Genomic DNA, 22999 nt, shown 5'->3' with positions numbered 1-22999 from the left:
GACGACTGAAACTCAGAGACATACTAAAGTTTCTTATCCAATGTGGTAAAGAGCTTTAGGCTGATTCGCAGGCAGTGTTTATTTTTGTTTTTGTGCTGTTATTTTTCCCACCCTTCCAATTCTACTTTCCCACACCTCCTTCTCCTATGCATCCGCTCAGGAAATAATGAAAACACACGGCAAGGCACAAATCCCCGACTACATACGTAGAACGCGCCATTTTAGCCAATATACTCTGATTACTGATTCCTGAACAGGCATCATAGAGATAACTTCACAATACATGTTGGACCATTTTTCAATTATATTAATTTATTTGCTAGATCATTCAATTATTTGTCAAGAGGTAGTGGATCAGTTTCTAAACGAAAAAAAAAAACAAGAAAAACAAGCACAGATTACTTGGTTGGTGTAATTACATCAAGATCATTCTCGAAATACTACTGGCATTTGGCGTATCTCTGTATTTCAGACCATTTCTTTTAATGATCCTATACCTTCAAATTAGTAGGTCATGGAGTGTTGGTGTCGTCAAAAATTGTATTTTTTATGATTAGATAAACATCTTTATCGAAACGACCAAGACTCTAACACCCACCGTTAAAACATTGTAAGATTCGAGTGCCATCTGTACGGCTAAGATGAACACTAAATTTTAATTTCAAAAGAAGACTCAGATATGTTTAGCAAACTTTGTCGAAGATCGCAAATCTCTAGGACGCAAGCTCAAGGAGCTGTCAATTTTGTCGTGCAGGATTACATTTGTGGCCCACCGTGTCAGTCAAGGAAGATGAGCGAGCGACGAATGTTTAAGGAAGAGTTTAAAAGTCGCGAAGCAAGAAAAAAATCGGGAAAATGTGACGAAAATTCCCGCAGAATGAGCTTATGCGTTTATTACCGTATCCCTTTTGTGTTCGCTGACTTGCTGGTGCTCACAATAAACGTGACATAAATAGTCTATTGTTCATTATTTTTTGTTTTCTTGCTATCGGAACGATTTTGACATTTCTGTTCATTTCAACGAATATAAAATGTTTCTCCGGAGACGGAAGTTATAATCAATTTAATTATATCTGAAAAATCATTTCATGCTATTTTAGGAGGTTCATAATTGGGGTACTCATCTTATTTGAAAAAGATAAATATCGGGAACCTCCTTCTCGTACGAGTGAGTGAGAATTACAATGCCTGTACTAGAAGGTAATTGTCGTAGTTAAACGAAGGCTACAAGAATGAAATCCTTAGAGATATTTATGTTATACTTAACTGTCCCAGAGACAAGAACTGTCACCTTAGAAAAGTTTTGTTCTATCAAACAGGAGTTGAGAGGGTGTAATCGATTACACCGGTGGCCAATTAGTTTTCTTGTTGGATTTCGGAAGTAAGGAAAGTAATTCAAATATTATTTTGTTAGTAAAGCACAGCTGAACTCTTCATAGTTTAGTATCTATTTTGCTCGCTTCAGCACAAGGTAAAATCTCATCTCCAGTGCTCATGGCAACATTGTCATGGCCTTGTTTAACACCAGATTCTATGCTGTCCGCTTTCATGGGAGTCTTTTCGAACAGTTTGTGAATACTTTCTAAATCGCGTCCTTTCGTTTCCGGGACACAGGTTATCACAAACACCACTCCTATGGCACACAGAATACTGTACAACCAGAATGTTCCCGAAGTCGTGATGACCTTAAATTTAAAATAAATTTTGGTTTGAATATATAATTTTAGTATTGTTGCTGCTTTTGGAAAAAATACTCACATCTTCTAAGGGGTGATAGGTTTTAATCACTATGAACATCACTGCTAAGTTGAAAGATCCAGCAAGCGAACTTAGCAGACTTCTCTGTGCGGTTGGGAATAGTTCACCCATCAGTAGGAATGGTATGCATCCGAAGCCGATAGAGAATCCTACCATAAAGATTATCAGGCTCGCCAGTGGAAGATACCTGAAACATTTTAATTTATTAGGTGAATGTCAAAATCAGATGAATTTTAAGTTACCCGAAGCAGGTATTTCCAACCGAGTTCAAATGAAAGGCGGCTCCCATCGAGGCCATCGCGAAACACATGATGACACCGGAAAAGATCAATAGTGGCTTCCGACCGGCACGGTCTACGACGAACAGGGCTGAGAAATTGCTCAGTACCTGTACGGCACCAACAATGATCGTTGCGATGTGGCCGTCCATGGAGCTTCCCGCCGAACGGAAAATCTCAACGGTGAAGAAGATCACGGCATCGATTCCACTCAACTGCTGAATCGAGAGTAAGGCGAGCCCGATTCCCAACGGTACGAGGACTGGCCTGCGAAACAGGACTTTCCTGGAGAAAGGTTTCTCCTTCCTAGAAGGTAAGATAATTTATTAAATGCTTCTACTTCTGTGAGTTGTAAGATAACAATTTACTGCTCGAGCGCCATTCCATTAATTACTGCTTTTTGTATCTCCTGAGCCTTTGGATCGAACGTAAATCCCTGTAAATGAAGCCACTTTGCGGAGTGATGTGCTTTCTCGTAACGTTTCTTAGTTTTAAGCCACACTGGCGATTGAGGAAAACTAATCACTGCGACAAATAGAAAACCTAAAATTTTAATGAAAAGGATAAGTATCTTTTTTCCTTTTTTATTTCGACTATGTTAGTCACATTTTCTTTTTTACGTTTTAACGACATTCAATTAGCTAGAGATTACTGGGTAGGGAAAGTTGTGAAACTTAGAGCCATAGTACTCAAGTGAGAGCAAGGATGTGAAGTAAACAGATCGGAAAACTAGAAGTGGCAGGGTCATTAGAACAGGCTTAATATCGTGCGGGCTTAATTTTTGCCTTCTGATAATGAGGGTCGAGCTTAGGCAGAATAACTACGAATCACCCGAGTTCACTATCATGTGTCCTTGATAAAGGTAGACGTATCTATCTTTACCGTGACAACCGGTTGTCACGGTAAAGATAGATACGTCTACCTTTATCAAGGACACATGATAGTGAACTCGGGTGATTCGTAGTTATTCTGCCTAAGCTCGACCCTCATTATCAGAAGGCAAAAATTAAGCCCGCACGATATTAAGCCTGTTCTAATGACCCTGCCACTTCTAGTTTTCCGATCTGTTTACTTCACATCCTTGCTCTCACTTGAGTACTATGGCTCTAAGTTTCACAACTTTCCCTACCCAGTAATCTCTAGCTAATTGAATGTCGTTAAAACGTAAAAAAGGATAAGTATCGATTTTAGTTTGTGACAACTAAACAACTCACTTGCCACGCCACAGCACACCCACGCCAATAACCGCCACTCGATGAATTTCCCCAGTACGTAAGTAACCAGGATTCCGGCGGACATGGACAGTGCGGGCAATGATCCTATGACTCCTCGAATCTTCGGATCGCTGCATTCACTGACGTAGATCTGCGCCGAAGGTAGCGTCAATCCGGCTCCGAATCCGGACAGCATCCGGGCTAGAAGTAAAATTTTCCAATCTTCCGCCGTCGCTATCAGAATCCATGCGGTGACCCAAACGGGTGACGTCAGCATCACTGTGTACTTTCGGCCAATTTTGTGCATCAGCGGGAATGCCACTAGACTGCCGAAGAAGGCTCCAAACGGCGGTATCGAACTGACCCAGGAGGCTATGTTTTTGTCCGGCAGCAGGCCAGGGTTGATTTCGTTCATCGATGGCACAGCGGGCGCCGAGTAGCCGCGTACCAGGCCGATGCAGAAGTAGGATAGGGAAACGGATAGTGAGAGCAGTGTCTGTGGGAGATTGCAACGAACAAAAAGGTTTGTAAGGAGTTTATACTAGTTGTATGTAATCGTATCGTTGGCGGTAGAAATGATGATGAAATACGTTCTATCAACGAACACGCGGTAGGCTTGGGCGGAACGCCCAACTCCTACAAGCAGAAGGCAAAGGATTCTTCACATTTCCTTTTGCTCATGTCCATATGAGTCTGCCTAGTTCTAGTTCTCCATTCCGAGTTTATAACTGATTCGCTCTACAATACCTATCCGTGTTTCAATTTCATTGCTTTCTCTCTTCTGGAGCCGCCGTGAGGTTTTACTGAATGTATCGATTTTGTTGGTTATTTTCGGCTAGCAATGAAATTGAAATACAGACAGGAATTGTAATGCAGTTATTAAAAAATGGGCTAGAGCGTCCAAAAATGTAATCTCGTACAATAAAGGATCAACCGTTTGATTGATTAATACTTCATATTTTATATATGAGGATAACTTATTTTCGATACAGTCCGTCATACGTTACGGAATTTACGTTTCGACTTCGTCGCATCAGAATCCTATACTAGCTTAGTGACAGGACTAGACACAAATGTTGTTTAAATCAAAGTTCTGCTTAGTGGAGAAAAAATAGTTTAAGGCTAAAGTTTTCTCCACTAAGGAGAAATATAGCATGGTGCATATTGCAGTGGCTTGCTAAACCAAACCAACTTGCGACTTCATTAATATGAACTCCTTCCCAGTGTAGTGTATAAGATATTGTTGGAAGAGAAATAATTTATCTAAAACCGATAATTTTAAGAAATATCATTCCAATATTAGAATATGTAAGTATAACGTATACATTCCACCTTAATGAATCGGTACGAATGTGAATGCAACAGGATAAGAACATTCAAGCAGTCTCATTGGTGTGTAAGTTTCACTATATATGCCTTGTGAGAAGAAGAGGGATTGACTGGTTGACAAAATACAAGAGCAATGAGTACAGCTGTGTGCGTTTCAGCGTGTCATGCAGTGACTACAGACATCGAACACACGTAAGCGTGTATTGATATATTTTGCGGCAGAGAAACCGATGGAAGTGCGAATACGATTCAGTCTGTTAAGAACTATTGATAGGTGAAGACTCTTTGAAGCGGAGAATGCTTCGACCATGGATACGACACCCAGTTTTACCCATTCCGGAATCGGTTCGGATTTCTGAATGGAGTCAGAATGAATTCCAATTCAAATGCAACAACCAATTCCGACTCAATCGGTTTTGGAATCGGTTGTTGCATTTGAGCTGGAATATATGCTGACTCCATTTAGGATTACGATTCAAATTCCGAATGGTTTGGCCGGGTTATCTCGCGGCACATCACGCAAAACTAGGGGTTTAATCAGAAGCACAAATCAATATTAATTCTCAAAAGGACTAATGAGATTTATGTAAACAAACTTATTTCGCTCATTATTCCGCAGCCGATTTGAATTTCATAAAAAATACACATGAAGCAAGATCTTTGCCCTACGTAGAATCAATTTCAAATGTTTTCTGGGTTGAAATTATAACAAATTAAGAGAAATCAGTAAAACAAAAGTTTGTTTACAAATCTTATCAGCCCTATTCAAAAGTTGATATGGAAATAGTGTTTTCGATGTTGGAGCTAGCGTTAATCCGTCGCTAGCTTAGTCCTGTCATTAAGTTAGAGTCGGATTCTGATGAGACAAAGTCGAAACGTAAATTCCATAACTAATTTAGTTAAATGGTGTTGTGTCCTTAACACACAAATGTGGTTTAAAGCAATTTTCTCCTAATTAGAGAAAAATTATTTTTTGCCTAAATTTTTCCCCTAAGGAGAAATATAGCACAGTATCTCAAAATTAACTACCAGCATTAGTGAGGGAACAATTACGAAAGACGAGAAATTCACACTCGTGTGTGCAGATCATGAGCAACAAGGCTATATCGACGACGACATGGGCATGTACGACAATTGTTTTCAAAACAACAATTTTAACTCAAATTATCGCCCATTACCATTAGATGTGAATATAAACAATGCACTTCCCTCCTCAAGATTAAAAATTAATGCGCACTTTGAGATTCTATAAAATTTTAATTATGCACTTTACAGTGGTCAAATAAATGCGAGCGCACGCAATATACTTTTTCGTAGAAGATAGCAAGTTATCTCCCACAATGCTATCTGAAATTTCACTTATGATATTAGCCTCGATCATTTACCTACCTGTACAACGAAAGCAGAATGTTATCACCAAAAATTAGTTTTCTGTTAGCTAGGTTAAGATGAACGGACGTCGCTTGGCACCAACGAAATTCGAGCTTCGTGCTCATCCGATAGCCGTTATTTATATACTCGAAACTAATATGCTAGCGATCATGGTTCGAGGAGCACAAATTAATCTTGAGCATAAACGTACAGCAACTATGAAGGAAAGCTTCCATTGGTTCAAGAACCGTATTTGCATCAAAGAAACTTCTTTGTTGGAAAGCTACTTAACCCAGTCTTCGTAGCTTACAACAAAATGGCATGACAAGTTCACGTGAAATGCCTCTTGCATGTGAACTTGTGAATAGTGTTACCGATGCATATCCTTTATCCGACCTCACAACTCGTGGTAATTGTGCCGTCACAGTCAATATGACTGTTGATAACATAAACAGAGAATACGTCTATTGTTCGGCATATTTGCCGCATAATGAATAATCACCTTTTAAAAGGGTTATATCATACTGTGGCAGAAATGGGTTTCCACTCATAATCGGTAGTGATGCAAATACTTACCACATCATTTGAGGCAGCTCAGATAAAATTTTAGAGAAGGCAGAGAAGAGGTGTTAGATGTAACTCTCTGCTCTGACGCATGAGTTGGCAAGCTGGTTCATACCCAACGATCTCGGACCGTCGTTATCTGATCATAAGTATATCGTTTTTGATCATTTAAACGTCCAATTTTTTATAAGTGGTAGAAAAAATCGGATTTAATTTGTGGACTTTGCTAGATTGTAAATTCCCACTATTTTTTATTAAACCATTGATGAATGTAGACACTTTTCGTATTTTCGGGGGAATCGAAAATTAAGTCACTTCGGAGTTCGATCGCAGCAACCTTTGACGAAGCAAGTAAAAAAATTTTCAGCTGTCGTACTTTTCGAAACTTTTCAAAGTGAAAAAATTGCAAAGAGAAAATTTATACGCGTTTGATAATTTGAATTTATATTTAAGTGTATTTTACTGTAAATTGGAATAGTGTTGTAGCAAAGTTGCGTGACACTAGAGTGTAAAGGGTAGAGAACAGCAATAAGAAGTGGAAGTAAGAAATTTTCTTAGTCGGTGAATGAAGCTAGGGATGGGAAATTAAGTGGGGGTTAGTTTTACACGAAGAGAATGGAACAAAGTGGTGAGAGATAAGAACATTAACATACGGTGATCGTGAAAAGTGGTGAAAAGTTGTTGAAAAAGAATAGAGGCTTTACAGCAAGCAAGAAACAGGAAGTCAAACAGAGAAGCATACGTTGGGCTGCAATTCATCTCGAATAGACGAAATCAGAAACGAACAATTATTGGACAGTAACGAAAAAGTAGTTGAAATACTTAGTGTATCCCAGTGACCCTACAGTGATGTACAAAATGAACGTGAAAAACTACAATTGACCGACGAGACAGACAGTGCAATGATGCAGCAAACAAGGGAGTATCTTTCATTTATTCATTCATTCGTTCATTCATTTATCGGTTTAGTCTGAAACCTAGGAATACCAATGTTTCTTTTAAAATTTATTTTACATGACATTTTTCAAAGTAATATTTTTTCATTAAGTGATAATAATATAAATGTTGGAGGGTTTTTCGTTTTTATATTACTAATTAACCGATTTCGACAATTTTCTTTATCATTATTACAGAGAGCGAGTAAAGGCGCTATAACCTTGGCTTTATAGGCAGGGCAGGTCTAATAACCTCTGCCCCATCCCAGGAACGTAGGACCAAAGGAGTGACATTAACCCTCTTAGCCAAGTCACTCCCAACGATTTATCAAACCCCTATCAAATTGAAACGGTTGTGTACCGTTGTCCACGTTTCTTCCTTTTTCAAGGTTCAAAATGATTCGTTGATCAAATTCTCCATTAAATGAATAATTTGATTGCCGTATTATTTTGAATCATCTTCATTTTGTACGCTGCACAGTTGGCCTGGCCGCTTTAATGTTTGTGTCACATAGTATATGAACCACACACATTAATATTGACAAGAAAAATTGTAGGCGAATGTTTGCAATTTTCCAGGATCCCTACATGTATTGGCTGTGTATGTGTAGACTAGACTAGACTAGAATCGAAAATTAAGTCACTTCCTATAACATCAGGTGTGAATACTGGTAGTTGCGAGAAACGTGTTCCTTCTCTTTCCTTACAAATAAGGAAAAAATTTGATCAAAATCAAAGAAAAGAAGAGCAAATACAGAGGTGCTGTCTTCAACAATGCTTCGGCTCATTGCATGGGGTCTTCGAGTCTCAATACCTATCGAGTGCAAGCAAGGTTGGAGAAAGATCACTATTCGATTGCGCTGAAGGATGATCTGTTAAAAGATCTTCACGGGTGTCTCCTATCAATCCCTCCTAACCCAGTTATCTCCGGGTTCAGTGGGTTTGGCTTATTAAGGTATGGTATTGTTTGGTTCTCTCTGGATAACGAACCGTACCTGACTAAAACATAAATTGGAGGAGATAGGTGGGAAGGCAGGGGACTTCCGTTTTATGGTCCAACCATACAGCCTTTACATTACGTGGAGATGATGAGGCTTGATTTTCATAATCCTGGTACTAGGGAAGTTTACTGGGAAGATTTGAGAACCAAGTCGCTTACAGAGAAAATACAGTAGTATTTTTGCAGAATCGACGACCGTTTCCTGGAATTTCTAGCAAAAATGGATTATACAATGAATTTTGGCTTCCAAAAAGTCACAACGAAAGCTTATAAACCTAAATCCGTTATGGCCGAATTTGAATGATGGTATCTCTTGGTGGGTGTTGATATATCCGCTCATCGAGAAGTGTCTTTATTCCTTTAGGAGTGAAGAATACTTCCGTATTGTATATGTTCTCTGTGTCATTGTTTTGCTTATCCCAAACCTTACAACTGCCCCAATCCTTTCCATCAGGGAAATAATGAAAAGACAAATTACGGCAAGGCACAAATCTCCGATTCCTGAATTTCAAGCGCTGAATACAACACCATTTCATAGAATGAACTTCTTTTTTTGGAGTTTTGCAACCATCACACTGTTTTCTAAGTTTCGGTTATCTAAATTATCCCGAATTTCTCCCTAAACATTGTTTGCATATAATAAAAATCACGCATAAGTTTGCCAAATTGATATATGCAATCGTTGATTTATTATTTATTCTCCATTTTTTTTTGACGTAGGACTACGTTTTTGTTTTCGATATAGGGGTGCACGTTGCAAATTCTACAAAAATGGTATGTAACGAAAAGTGGTCCAATTTTAAACGCATATAATTCAGCCATCTCACGATAAATTTTCAAATTTTTTGCGCATGTCGCCCCGAAATACTTCTAAGAATAGATTCCAATAGATAAATCCAAAGATTTTTAATATCATGGCATTAAAAATTTAAATAATGTGCAACCTAGTCAAAATATCGCGCATTTACACACAGAAGATAGCGCTTCCCTAGTCCAGCACGACAGATTTGTGTACCTAGCGCTACGCTTCTATGAATGACGTCATCATCGACTATTTAAACGGACGGATTTCGCCGAAGCAGCTCAGTCGCCTGTTGAGCGGAAGGCGAAGCAGATCACTGCGCTGTGTACTTTTACAGCCAGTGTAGCTGAGTTAGAAGTCCGTTACACTGCCTGTGGAGGTATGCTATCTTTTGTGTTGTGCTCGTTTCCAGCACACTTTTATGTATAATTATTCGTACACAAAATAGTTTGTACATGCGAGCTCCATTTGCAAACACGGTTAACATAGTGTCGTGGTATTAGTTGTCGCTTTCGCTCTACCCATCATCATCAGCGTTGATTCATTTTGCTTTGTGCGCTTAATGTTTGAGGCGAATGTGTAGGTAGATAGATCTAGTTTGTTACTAAAATACGCAACGAAAGTTTATTAATTACGTTCGATCAATTCATTGGTTCATTTCCCCATCACGTGATTCATTTCCACTTAGCCTATAGTACTTTGATTCTACTAATAGGTACATACTACAAGGCCTATTTATGAATGAATACACTGCCACTTGAAAAACCGTTGTAAAAACGCATCTTGTGCATATATAAAATTGTTTTCGATTCTTATATATTTATAGTTTCGATATATGATTAAGACCACTGCATTCGCTATATTTGTATGCGTACTTTAGGAAAGTTATAATAATGGCAAAATATAACTAGAATGCTTGGTCTATACACGAAATGTGATTATATTGTCTAAAATTTAATTTTTCTTCACTGGTCCGGGTTTTTTATCACACACAATCGAAAAGGTTTTACAAGCTAATCTTACTCTATAAAGATTTAGTTCCAGAAATTAGTTCGGCCACCGTTTTCTGTCTTCTTTCTTCAGATCTTCTTAAATAAGTTTAATCGGATTCGATCACCTACTACAAATGAAATGACCTGATAACCAAGAAGGTTTGGTTCAATATGTAATATTCGATGTTGATTGGTTGTGATTAAACCATACGTAAGAAATATGTTTGATTTATTATTACTATAAATGTACTAAGAAAATAAATATTTTGCATTAAATAGTATAGTCCTACGTCTACAGCTCGTGCAACCCCATAGGGCTGCCCCTTGTAGTTTTTATTCAGTTCGTTTATTTGATAGGCACAAATGCGTTAGCTTGGCGGTGCCAAATTCTTTTGTTTTTTACATTTTAAATACTTAACACTAGGAGGTTACAATGTTCAGATTTTTTTTATATTGAGAGGAAGAATTCTACAGCTATCTTAAGACTAGAAATACAGTTCTAGATACAAGAGTGGGGGCAAAAGATTTTTTTATGGAAAGATTATAAAGCAAGGAATCCAGTTTGATATACAAAAGGGGAGGTATAATTTTTTACGAATCATTTTACAGCTATCTTAAAGCTAAATATACAGTTTGGTATATAAAAGAGGGAACAAATATTTATGAGAAATTTCACAGAAATCTTAAACCTGAGGATGCAATTCTATTTACAAGATGGGGGACAATAGTTTTAATGAAGAATAAAATTAACAGCTATCTTAAAACTAGGAATACAGAATACAAATTTGATTTTTTTGAAGGAGACTTATGCTTGGTTAAGATATTTAAAGGGGAGCTTATTTCCATCATCGGTGTAGCAGCAGTTGTATCAAGGTCAGGAGAAAGAAGGCGTATATGATGACATGGAGAGAAGAGCAGAACTTGTAACTTTCGGGCAAACGGGAGATCAGCTACACAGTGCCTTGTCAGTAGGTCTTCGAGTACCGGATTGGCGGATGGTATTCTTCAAACCCGCGGGGAAGTTATCAGACCATCGAGTCGCTCTCGCTTCAGCTTCCTTCCATGCAGGGCGATGGCGGTGGCACTCTGGTCGGGTCTACAAGGAAGGACAGGGAGCTGCTGGATCGAGAAATAAGAGAGAGGGGCTAAATAGGGATGTTTATCGTTTTTATAAAGATGTAAATAAGGGACATATAGGGGAGATCTCTATTTGCCAGCATATCCTGAACTAGGACATTGGGTGGTCTACCTCGGGCCCGAAGGGAATTCTTTAACTGAGACCTGGCATCACAATACCCGGCGCATACCCAGACAACGTGATCGCTATCGTGGTAACCTTCATTACAAGCGCACCGACTACTCTCTGTCAGCCCAATACGCCGCGAAGGCGCATCCAATGTGTAGTGGTTGGGCATAAGCCGGTACATTACACGTATGAAATTTCGACCCACATCCATCCCCCTTAACCAAGGATTCGTTGATACCTTCGGGACAATAGAATGTAACCATCGTCCAAGTTCCCCATTGCTCCACGAGTTTTGCCAACTATTCTCTGATGACAAATACTGAAAAATTCCTTGAAGCAAATTGGTCTTTCGTAGATGTCACCTTCTAAAGCGCCCACCTTTGCTAAAGAGTCGGCCTTTTCATTACCCGGAATAGAGCAATGAGAGGGGACCCAAACAAAGGTAATCTGGTAAGATTTTTCAGATAACTTGCGCAGAGACTCCCGTATCTTCCCCAGAAAATACGGGAGTTGCTTTTTAGGCTTCACCGCACGAAGAGCCTCGATAGAGCTGAGGCTGTCCGAAATGATGAAGTAGTGATCTCTGGACAAAGTGTCGATGATCCCAAGGGCATAGTGAATAGCGGTTAATTCAGTGACGTAAACTGAAGCAGGATCATTGAGCTTGAATGAAGCGGTGACATTATCATTGAAGATACCGAAGCCAGTGGACCCATCGAGGTTTGATCCGTCGGTGTAGAACATTTTGTCGCAGAAGATTTCTCGGAATTTATTATAAAATATATTAGGGATCACTTGCGGGCGTATATCATCCGGGATTCCAAAGTTCTCTTCCTTCATGGATGTATTGAAGAATATAGTTGAATCAGAAGTATCAAAGAAAGGGACACGGTCGGGATTATACGAAGAAGGATTGATGCTCTGTGCCATGTAGTCGAAGTACAAGGACATAAAACGGGTTTGAGAATTAAGCTCGACGAGCCTCTCGCAGTTTTCAATCACCAGCGGGTTCAAGATATCGCATCGGATGAGCAATCGATATGAGAGTTCCCATAATCGATTTTTCAGCGGTAGAACGGTAGAACCCAAGGCAATATGCAAGCAACGATACTGGATTCTTTCCAGTTTGATGAAGTGTATATTCGCAGCGGAGCGGAAACAGAAACACCCGTACTCCATCACCGACAATATCGTTGTTTGGTATAACCTGATCAGGTCTCTTGGCTGGGCACCCCACCATGTTTCAGTTATTGTCCGGAGAAAATTGATCCTTTGTTGGCATTTCTGTTTCAGATACCTAATGTGACATCCCCAGGTACCTTTAGAGTCGAACCAGACCCCGAGATATTTAGATGTGAAACCTGATTGATCGTTACGCCCATTAATAGAAGCTGGAGTTGCGCCGGCTCACGCTTCCTAGAAAAGACAACCAATTCACTTTTCTCCGTGGAGAGCTCGATACCCAGCTGGAGAGCCCAAACAGACAAATTGTCCAAAGTATCTTGTAATGGTCCTTGCAAATCGGCAGTTTTGGCCCTGTAACAGAGACCACTCCATCGTCTGCAAGTTGCTTTAGAGAGCATGCAAGACAATTATCAATGTCATTCACGTAAAAGTTGTAGAGTAGGGGACTTAGACATGGTCGGTGTTAGCTCAGACCGGACTAAGTGACAGTGCATTGATTTCGAGAAAAACGCGTTTAAAATTTGAATCGCAGCATCCTTTACATTATAATTGGAAAATAATTTATACCATAATTCTTGTTTATTGTTTCATATTTCAAATCTGGTAAAAGTGGAAAGTAGATGAAGAAATTCTTTATCCAGTGCTATCATTAGTCGACAGTTTTTTCGGCATTTAATTAGCAAGGGACTGGAAGGTGAAGTATATTTTTCAATATTTAGAGCCATAGTACTCAAGGGAGAGCAAGGTGTTGAAAGGAGAAAGTTTAGAAAAGCGTGGAAGGATCATATATGCAAGCTTAGAGCTCACCGGCGACTTAACCTTTTGTCTGCTACCGTAGGAGTCAGAGTCTTTTGGCATTAGAAATGTGAATCACCTGAGTCTACGGCATGTCCGAACATGAGCTCTGGGGAAGACCCATGTAGCTAAATCGCGATGTTGTTAAATCGCCATGCGAAAACTGCATGTGCTTTTCAGACAACAAGTTTAGCAAAAAGTTATTTAAAATTGGTGAGACCATGCTGGTGCAGCTTCTCTGATAGAATGTTGATCGAAACTGAGTCAAAAGCCCTCTTAATATCCAAGAAGACTGATGCCATCTGCTCTTTGTTAGCATAGGCCATTTGGATTTCTGTAGAAAGCAACGCAAGGCAATCGTTCGTTCCTTTGCCTTTGCGGAAGCCAAATTGTGTATCTGACAGTAAGCCATTTGCTTCGACCCAGTTTTCGAGCCGAAACAGGATCATTTTCTCGAACAACTTCCGGATACAGGACAGCATTGCAATCGATCGATACAAGTTGTGGTCGGAGGCTGGTTTTCCTGGTTTTTGGATGGCGATGATCTTCACTTGCCTCCAGTCATGAGGGACAATGTTACCCTCAAGAAACTTGTTAAATAAATTCAACAAGCGCCTTTTTGCAGTGTCAGGCAAATTCTTCAGCAAATCGAATTTATTTCTGTCTAACCCTGGGGCGTTATTGTTGCATGACAAGAGAGCAAGTGAGAACTCCACCATCGAAAACGGTGTTTCGTTCGCGGTATCATAAGGAGACGCGGCGCGGTACGTTTTCTGTTCCGGGACAGAGTCCGGACAGATCTTCTTGGCGAAAGCGAATATCCAGTGGTTTGAATATTCTACGTTCTCGTTGGTACTGTTTCGGTTCCGCTTACGTCGAGCCGTAGTCCAAAGAGTGCTCGTCGCTGTTCCTCTCGTTAACCCGTCGACGAACCGGCCTGCGTTTTTTGGCTTTCATTAGACTCTTCATTCGCCTTTCTAACGACGGGTACTGTTGATAGCTAGCGGGTAACCCGTCTTCCCGGAAGACCTTATAGGCAGTGGACTTCTCCGCGTACAACTACCACAGTGTGAGAGACCGTCCTTGGGTATTCGCGCCCGGTACTGGTTTAGTCTGAGCTTGATTCGCGCTGTCGAGAATCAAGCCAGCCAAAAACCTGTACTCTTCCTCCGGAGGAAGTTCTTGAGTGGATTCGATTTGAACGGATATCGCAGTCGCGTCGTGTATATATATATATATATATATATATATATATATATATATATATATATATATATATATATATATATATATATATATATATATATATATATATATATATATATATATATATATATATATATATATATATATATATATATATATATATATATATATATATATATATATATATATATATATATATATATATATATATATATATATATATATATATATATATATATATATATATATATATATATATATATATATATATATATATATATATATATATATATATATATATATATATATATATATATATATATATATATATATATATATATATATATATATATATATATATATATATATATATATATATATATATATATATATATATATATATATTTGACCTTTTTCTGTAACACTGGAAATAGAACATAATACCTACGCATATGAGCATTAAATAATTCATTCGCATAATATAGTTCATTTGGCTGTCCCCCAATGACACAGGGTTACTGTGCCCTCATTCATCTCAGTACCTGTATTCATCCCAAATTCAACGCTTTTAGCTCAAATGGTCAGATGAATAAGGGTGCGTTGTACTAGACTTTTCGCTTCGTTCAAATGCAAGTATTATGCATTTCCCAAGTAAAATTTCTAATTATACTGCTTCTTGGGAACCTATTTAAGCGCAATCTAAACACTGTAAGTCGAGTTATCAGCTAAATAGTCTGACATCCTGACTAGTGAGATGAATATGAACTCGTGTACTCGATAAAACAGGCTCGTGTAAAATATGCATAATAAAAAAACTATGATAATTTTAGTTTTTTGTAAATTCTTCTTATCGTCCATTATACCCAACGTATATTATGCAAATCATCCATCATGCCTAAAGTTTATTATGTTTATGTTCGTATGTTTATTTGCGACGATACACTGTTAGCACGAAAACTTTATAACAGTTTGAAGACATTTGGCATTTTACTTCTTCATTGGAGGAGCTGACTGTTTGTTTGGATGTAGTCTTTGTTGTAATATTGGTTGCTGCCTGAACAAAATTGTAATCTGTATAAACTTGCATGTATGACGGTACTGTATAAGCAAGTTTTCTGGAAGCCTGAGCTCCAATTTCATCTTCCATAGGAGTGGTACCATTTGATCGGAGGGACTGACACGGCAATATTTAAAATTAACAGTCACTGTGTTGAATTATGAATTTGGCTTCCTCAACTCAACCTCACCAACAAATCGTTGATTTCTGAAACATTGTGCTTATCAGACATTGGAACGTTTTCCGAATTATAATCCGCATATTACAACCGTGTAGCACGGTGCTCTTCGTTAGTTGTATATTGACGGTTATCACGTTCCTATCTAACTCAGACTGCCTCACAGTGGCACTTGTTCATACAAAGTGGTCTATGTGGCTAAAACTTGGTGTTTTTAACTAATTTTGGGTCGCTCAATCCATTTCTGCCATCAGTTTTGATATTCCAAATTTCATTTTTGACATTAAAAATGTCTTACTCCACTATCTGGGGCTAGGTGTCATTCTAAAATCTAAACTATCTCCCATGTAACGAAACTATGTAAGGTTTGCACGCTTATAACTCCGATATTACTAGATGGATTTTAATCATTCATACACCAACCGATTCAGAAACACCTAACTTAAATATTGGTAATAATTTAATATCTCCCCAATAAAAGTAGACGTTTGGAAATTGGTAAAATTAAAAAGTTCACGAAAAACGGGAAAATTACCATTCGTGAGGCAGATTTCTCAGACACAGCCGTCAAAAGAGGGCAGCTTAGTTGCTCAATGAAAGGCGAAAAGTCATAAATAGAAGCAACGCATGTCCGTTTAAATCAGTTGTTGCTCTTATCCCATACGAGCAACATCGTCTCCGGGCGATGCAATAAGCGCTATCGATTTTCGGTAACGTTGGCATTCGCACACACTCGCACCTAAGTGACTAAACCATATACTATATTGAAAAAAGCTACATTTTTAATGTCACCGTGGTCGTGTCCTGTACACAACCCTTTAATTTTTTCGACTACTTTTATTTAAACCCATTTGAATGCGTTGGTCGTTAAAGGGTTAATATGTTTATATTAACCATTTAACGTAGCCAATCTCATTTCCCTAATCATAGTAGCCAATCTCATCGGATAGCAGAAATGATTGACAAAACTAGTCAATATCACTAATTTTTCAGTAATATGATGTTGTTTAGGCAATTAATTTGAAAGGAGATTTATGAGCTACAGGGCGTCTCCATATGGGTATTTTCAAAAACATAGATATACCAACTTCGGCGTAAAAATGTCCAAATGAGCCCCATATATCTTAAAACTACACTAAATTTTGAGTCAGATTCAGGATAATTGACCCATGAGAGTCCATCTCAAAAATTGGAAGACGTATAAAGATAAATTACTGATATGATATGAAACTTTTTAATTGGTTTTTTTATGCAGAACAAACGTAAATCAGTTTTGCACAAAAATCTCCCATCTATAGTTTAGTATATTCATTCTTCTTTTCAATGAACTTAAAATTGCTCCAATCGGCTGTGTAGCTCTTGAGATATCGCCATTTGAAACTCTAAGGTACTAAAAAGTCTAATGAATTGAATTGAACAGAAATCCTCAACATCACTTGCTTCAACGACATGTTAAAAATTCATTTTTCATCCGATTATAGTAAAATTTTGAGGTACCTTTATTCAAACTGAGAGGAAAATAAAATATATATTTACAAAAGAATTACAAGATATTGATTTTTGGGGTTTTGTCACTCGTCGTGCCACCGTGTGCCTGCACGGAAAAACAATTTGTTCTTAAATTCATGAAAAAAGATCACGATTTCATTAACTGATCGATTTACGAAAACTGTGACAAAGTTCCTGAAATCATGAATAATAAAGAACGTATTCATGAAACTTTTTGTGTTTCCAAAATATTAGTTCGCCCGAACACAGCGTTACATTCGAATGTTTGGTTGGGTTACTGCTTACAGTCAAGCGATGTTCATGATTTCAGGAGCCTATTCGCGATTTCTGTGGTTTCTCATTATGTTACCGTGCTATTTCATTTATGAGTTTACTATCGGATTTTTCTGTCAGACTAGCGGGATTTACCGATTCATCACAATTTGAACCAAAAAATTAGTTGATTTTTTGGTTTCGTCTAGTTGACATTTGGGCAAACTAAGTTTTTGTTGAAAACAATAATCCAGTACTGTTGATTTTATGCTGTCAGTCTCAGTCTGGACACGAACGTTTCAGCCTAGCACAAAACTTGGAAAGCCAACCTGCGCAAAAGCTTGTCTCAGCTTGTGATGTTTGTTTCAGTCCGGACACAATTACATATGCCGTTACACTACCATTTCAGACAAGACACAAACGACTGGAATTCAACTGATCTCATTGTTGAAATAAACTGCTTCATCGTAAAATACAACATAGGATATTTCAAACGTTTTGTTTCACCGACCGACGGATAAAGGTATGGAATTAAATCGTTCAAATACTCCGCTTACCAGTAATTCACACGTAAATATAATATTGAGTTATGTTTCTCATAATGTTATCTTTTTATGAACTGCACTCTTAAAAGAGAAGAAATGGCCGAAGGTATTTAAGGATTGTTTGTAATTGATTGATGATTTCGATTTCGGATGAACTTTTATTTCTTTTCTATTTAGTCAGCCATCACTACAAAAAAACTTCATACTTATTCCACATCTAGTTTGACATCTCAAAAGAAAAATGATTATCATATTGCATATTACAAAATTTGTTAATAATTGAAATTTTACTTACAACCTTAAGTATGTTGAAATTGTTTTAAATAACTAGTTAAACCCAACAATGAGGTCAGTTATAATTTCTGTTTATTTTCTGGTTCAGGTAGTTGCGTCCAGGTTACAACAAGCTTCCCAAGCTGAGACAACTACCTACCTACATAACCGTTATGCCCGGCGTGTATGAATGGTTGCTGTCGCTACCTACATGTATTTCAGTAAGGTGTGCATCTTTGCTAGTTTGCTGTCATTTCGTATGATGTGCGTCTTGAATCAAAATCAATAATAATTTTCAATAACTATTATTTGAGAATCTCGTAAAATTAAAGGAAAATTTAGTTACGATTTTAACTTTTCTGTTGAAATCAACTAATTAGGAAAACAAGAATTTGGTTTTGTTATTTTTTCATCGAATGGCTTTCAGTGTACAATAGTTTTTTTACTCGGAGTAACGTGACCATATGAACTGGATCGTGAAAGCATAAAAGTATGATTGATTCGTATAATCTTGTTCTGTGAACTATATAATGAAAATGATTTGTGGTGCTCAGTGCAGTTTTCCTTTTCTGTCCAGATATCACACTGAATCTTATCATATAAATAACGATGCTGGATGTCCTTATATCTACCGCTCGTACCTCTTACTGGTTGGTAGCAGTCTTCATCAAAAAGTGCATGGAACAAAAGTGATTCCACAAATAATACTCCAAATTTTCCGAATAGTTCACGTGCAATTTTCATGATATGTTGCATGAAATTGAAAATGATTAGGGATACTTTCTAAATATCACCAGCACGCAAAGTAGATCGTAAATCATATGGAATCATGAACCAGTTTACGAATACATGAACAATATTTCATAGTTCTATGAACTATTTCACGAGCACGGATATTGGATCGTGAATAATATATTAGGTATCATGGATTAGTTCACGAGGATTCATGAATAAAATTCCAAGTTTCGTGAAATTAGATTACGGATCTCTTAAACTAATGTTCCTAAATCTATGAATAACATCATGAATCAAGCTTTGATTTTGTGAATAAGGTCCATAAAGTTGTGAACTCATTCACACACAGAAAATCGATTTGCTGTTGTTGCCGCGTTGGAATAGGTAGAACAAAATTCATAGTGAATATTTTTTGTGGCGTGTGTCCTTTCGCCTCGTGTGCGTTCGGCTTTAGAAATGACGTAGCGTAAGCCGTGACAAAATAAAAACAAATATTTTTCTTTATTCGGGCGTTACTGAAGAGAAATTGAACATAATTGCAAAACACATGTTTTTGCTCATGGTCCTGTTTTCGTAATGTTAAAACGTGATTGTTCCAGAATGAATGGCACTTTATTCACTTTTTTTATATGTGGAAACATTTTTTTCCGTGTGTGAGAAGTTTCCTTTTGCTTGTTCCATCTATCACCTCTAGTTCCGTAAGAATTACTCCAGATATTTAAATTTTCATAGCAACAAGTAATGCGCTAGTGTGTGTTAGTACAGATAGTAAGGGGTTGTCTTATTAACTCAGTAGCATAATAGCATAACGGGATTATAGTACCAAGACCATGTTTTGCCAGGGGCAGGCATAGCGTAGTTGGTAAACCGATTGCCTTGTACGCAGCTCTCTTGATGAGTTCGAATCCCATCCCCGCACATAGGTATAGGTTAGAGATTTTTCTTAAGACATTTTATAGCCCGAAGAGGTGAATGACCTTATGGTTAAAATATCTATAATCGAAATAAATTTTTTTTTGCCAAAGAAAGTATTAAAAGATAATTATGAGTTATATTTATTGGTAGAAGAGATGCTTTCGCTAAAGAAACAAAATGTCATACTAGTTGGAAAATCTTTAAATTAGGTTGCCTGAAAAAGCTCAACCATGTACAAGAATGTCTGAAAGATCAGAGAATTTTATATTCAGAAATGAGTCAACACCCTGTAGAGAGATAACACTCCCGTTTGATAGACGCAACAGTATTAGAAGAGGTAATTTGGAATAATTTTGGTTGACATTGACACAAAACAGACCAGAAACACATTCGCTGCTGGTTTACAATAGCCTAATCACTTGCCGGTGCACACCATTGAAAAGTGTTCACGTATAGAAAAAAGCGAGCGAACACAAAGCACGCTATGAAACGAAACAAATGATACAGGAACGATATTATGACGAAACAAAATATCAGAATCAAAATATTTAACTGTGTTATATAATTTAATAAAATCCATTATTTTCAATTTTTTAATGTATCGCGGCCCAGAAATCTTAATTTCAGGAGTAGCTGGATTAAATCATATTGGGGTTTACTAATATTAATTAGGTGTTATTTTGGATATATAGTCTATCTGATAGAAAGTTGGTGTCAGTTACTGACGAGTGGAACACGAAACATTCTAATCCAACTTTTCCATATTAATCCGGTTCAAAAATTAATCTGGAGTGACATTGCGCATCTCAAAACGAAATGTTTATTATAATATATTATCCAATCTTGTACGAAAATATCATTTCGCCTTGGTTGCATAATATGACTTTTGGTTATATATGGTTTAAAAAGAGCTATCACGCCTGGAAGCTTATCGCAATGTAAGTGGTTTAATTTTTGCAGTTTTAATTTCAGTAAAACGTATCCAGCATATTGTATATTGGTTCTAAATGTGATGGGAATGTGGCATCATTTAGGAAAAGTCGAGCATTATTTTCTATTGCCATATTTTTTATTTGTTGGTTTGAGTTGAAGCCATCTATGACTATATTGCCCTAGCAAAAGTATCATAAACCAATTTTTATCGCTGTTTATAAACGTTGTTGCTTATGAAAAATATGGACGTGCATAACCCGAGCAAACTCGAATATCAAAATTTCAGCAAGTAGATATTGTATTTTGATGTCAGCATCAAATAACCTTACATACTCTGCGTTTCTAGAAGATTCGTTTTTGATTATATTTCTTTGGCAAAACTTCAAATTGAACACTTCTTTTGTTGTAAAGAAGAAACATTCAACATCTCAATGAGTTTTCCATTTGCTCTCACTGATAGCAGAAATAGTTTTCTGTTTGATTTCATAGTACAATTTTTATGATTTCCATTTTGATCTTTTAACCGTTGAAACGATAAAAACGATAACAACTTGAGTAATTATTCCCTGCAAAATCACAACATCAATGTAAGTTCTCAACTTTATATTAGCCTTTGCTCTGGTATTCGTACACGTAGTAATGCATTCTAGTGAACTCTTCTAGCACTTGTTGTCTTTTGATTCGTTCTGTTAGTTTAGCCTAAACACGTATACGAAACCACTCCTCGTGGGATTGATCGTTCGTCACTAACCTGCTTCAAAGCAGCCATCGTAATTTTCGACTCAGAATCCATCTCGAAAGCCTTGGTTGCAACTGCGTGTTGAATGTTATTAGAACTGTAACAGACTCTATACACTGCTACTTTTTGTTATCAAATTAAAATCACTGCACATTTTTCCACTCCGGGTGCTACCGGTCTTCCACTCGACAGCTTGTTCGGTTGTGTTTCACTTTACGCTTGACATTTACAAATTTACTATTCCTCCCGCTAGTTTCAGTTTGTACCAAACGTGCCAAATAAATTTGATTGCCGAACTTCGATGACGGTTCGATGTAGACCAACAACAGGTGATTCCCGGCGGAAAAAAAAGTTTACTCGTAAAAGCCTCAACGAAACCGGCTTTTTCCGGTGTGCGGTTAACTCCTACCTATAATACCCGGTTCGCGGCACATGTTTCAATCACTTTCTCCCGGGTCAAACGTGCCCTCGTGATTTGCGAGTTATATTCCGACAGTTTGAGTTTAATCCGCGATCGGATGGCGTTGGCCACACGTTAGGACAGAAGCGGTATAGCGACGCGTTATTGCCCGTCGAGTGTTCGTCTGTGACTGACCGCTGGAACAGATCATCTGGACATGGTTTAGTCAAGCGCTATGCGGTTCTGGAAGTAGTACTTAGGTATAGAGTAATTTATTGAGATGCAAAGTAGCTAGAAGTGAATGTCACGTTCGCGGAAGCACATGGGGCTGTGGGCTGTGCTTTCGGTGGCGGATCATTTAAGCATGTGTGTGTGTTCGAAAGTCCTGATGGCACGTGATGAAGAGGAGTGAAGTTTGATTGAGTGATTATGCGAAAAAATGAATGGGTGGGGTTCCATGATGAATTGAGAAAAATTTAAGGTAAATTGCTAGGGATGAAGTTAGTGGCAAGGGGTGGTAATATACCATTTTCTAAATTCCAGTTTTACAATCGTTTCTAAATACGTTAAGAATAATACAGATACGCACTATACTCATGACTACATGGTAAAATTTAATATCAATGATAAAATGTCCGAGAAAACAAATTTTTCGCGGTCTAAGTAAGATCGCAAAAGTTCCGTTGATTTTTGCTACATGAAAAAATGCGAGAAATACACGATTTCCAGCGTAGGGCACAAATCCTACTAAAATAGAGAGTTTTGGTTTTTTGGAGTCAACATATTAC

General features: G+C 37.7%; 2 protein-coding genes across 2 annotated transcripts in view; both read right to left on the bottom strand.

Annotated features, from left to right (window-relative positions):
• The window catches only part of LOC131687988 (high affinity cationic amino acid transporter 1-like), a 400280-nt gene that overhangs the window by 324219 nt on the left and 53062 nt on the right, over nt 1-22999 (bottom strand). The gene's annotated exons all lie outside the window — the stretch shown is intronic.
• LOC131687990 (facilitated trehalose transporter Tret1-like) lies at nt 1403-22441 on the bottom strand. Its single transcript, XM_058972109.1, has 6 exons — nt 21824-22441; nt 3251-3746; nt 2405-2579; nt 2001-2342; nt 1759-1945; nt 1403-1685 (listed from the first exon to the last, which is right to left on the bottom strand). The coding sequence occupies exons 1-6, from the start codon at nt 21863-21865 to the stop codon at nt 1434-1436; spliced, it is 1494 nt and encodes a 497-aa protein (XP_058828092.1). The 5' UTR covers nt 21866-22441; the 3' UTR covers nt 1403-1433.

The sequence above is a fragment of the Topomyia yanbarensis genome, chromosome 3 (genome assembly GCF_030247195.1).
Source record: "Topomyia yanbarensis strain Yona2022 chromosome 3, ASM3024719v1, whole genome shotgun sequence".
Classification (NCBI taxonomy): domain Eukaryota; kingdom Metazoa; phylum Arthropoda; class Insecta; order Diptera; family Culicidae; genus Topomyia; species Topomyia yanbarensis.
Note: the sequence above shows the minus strand (reverse complement) of the source record. Positions and strands in the feature narration are given on the sequence as shown.

Coding starts and splice junctions, on each gene's coding strand:
- LOC131687990 (XM_058972109.1), bottom strand. CDS start 21,865: ATGGATTCTGAGTCGAAAATTACGATGGCTGCTTTGAAGCAG. Junction 3,747..21,823: donor CGATGGCTGCTTTGAAGCAG/GTTAGTGACGAA, acceptor AATCTCCCACAG/ACACTGCTCTCACTATCCGT. Junction 1,946..2,000: donor GTTGGAAATACCTGCTTCGG/GTAACTTAAAAT, acceptor AAAATGTTTCAG/GTATCTTCCACTGGCGAGCC.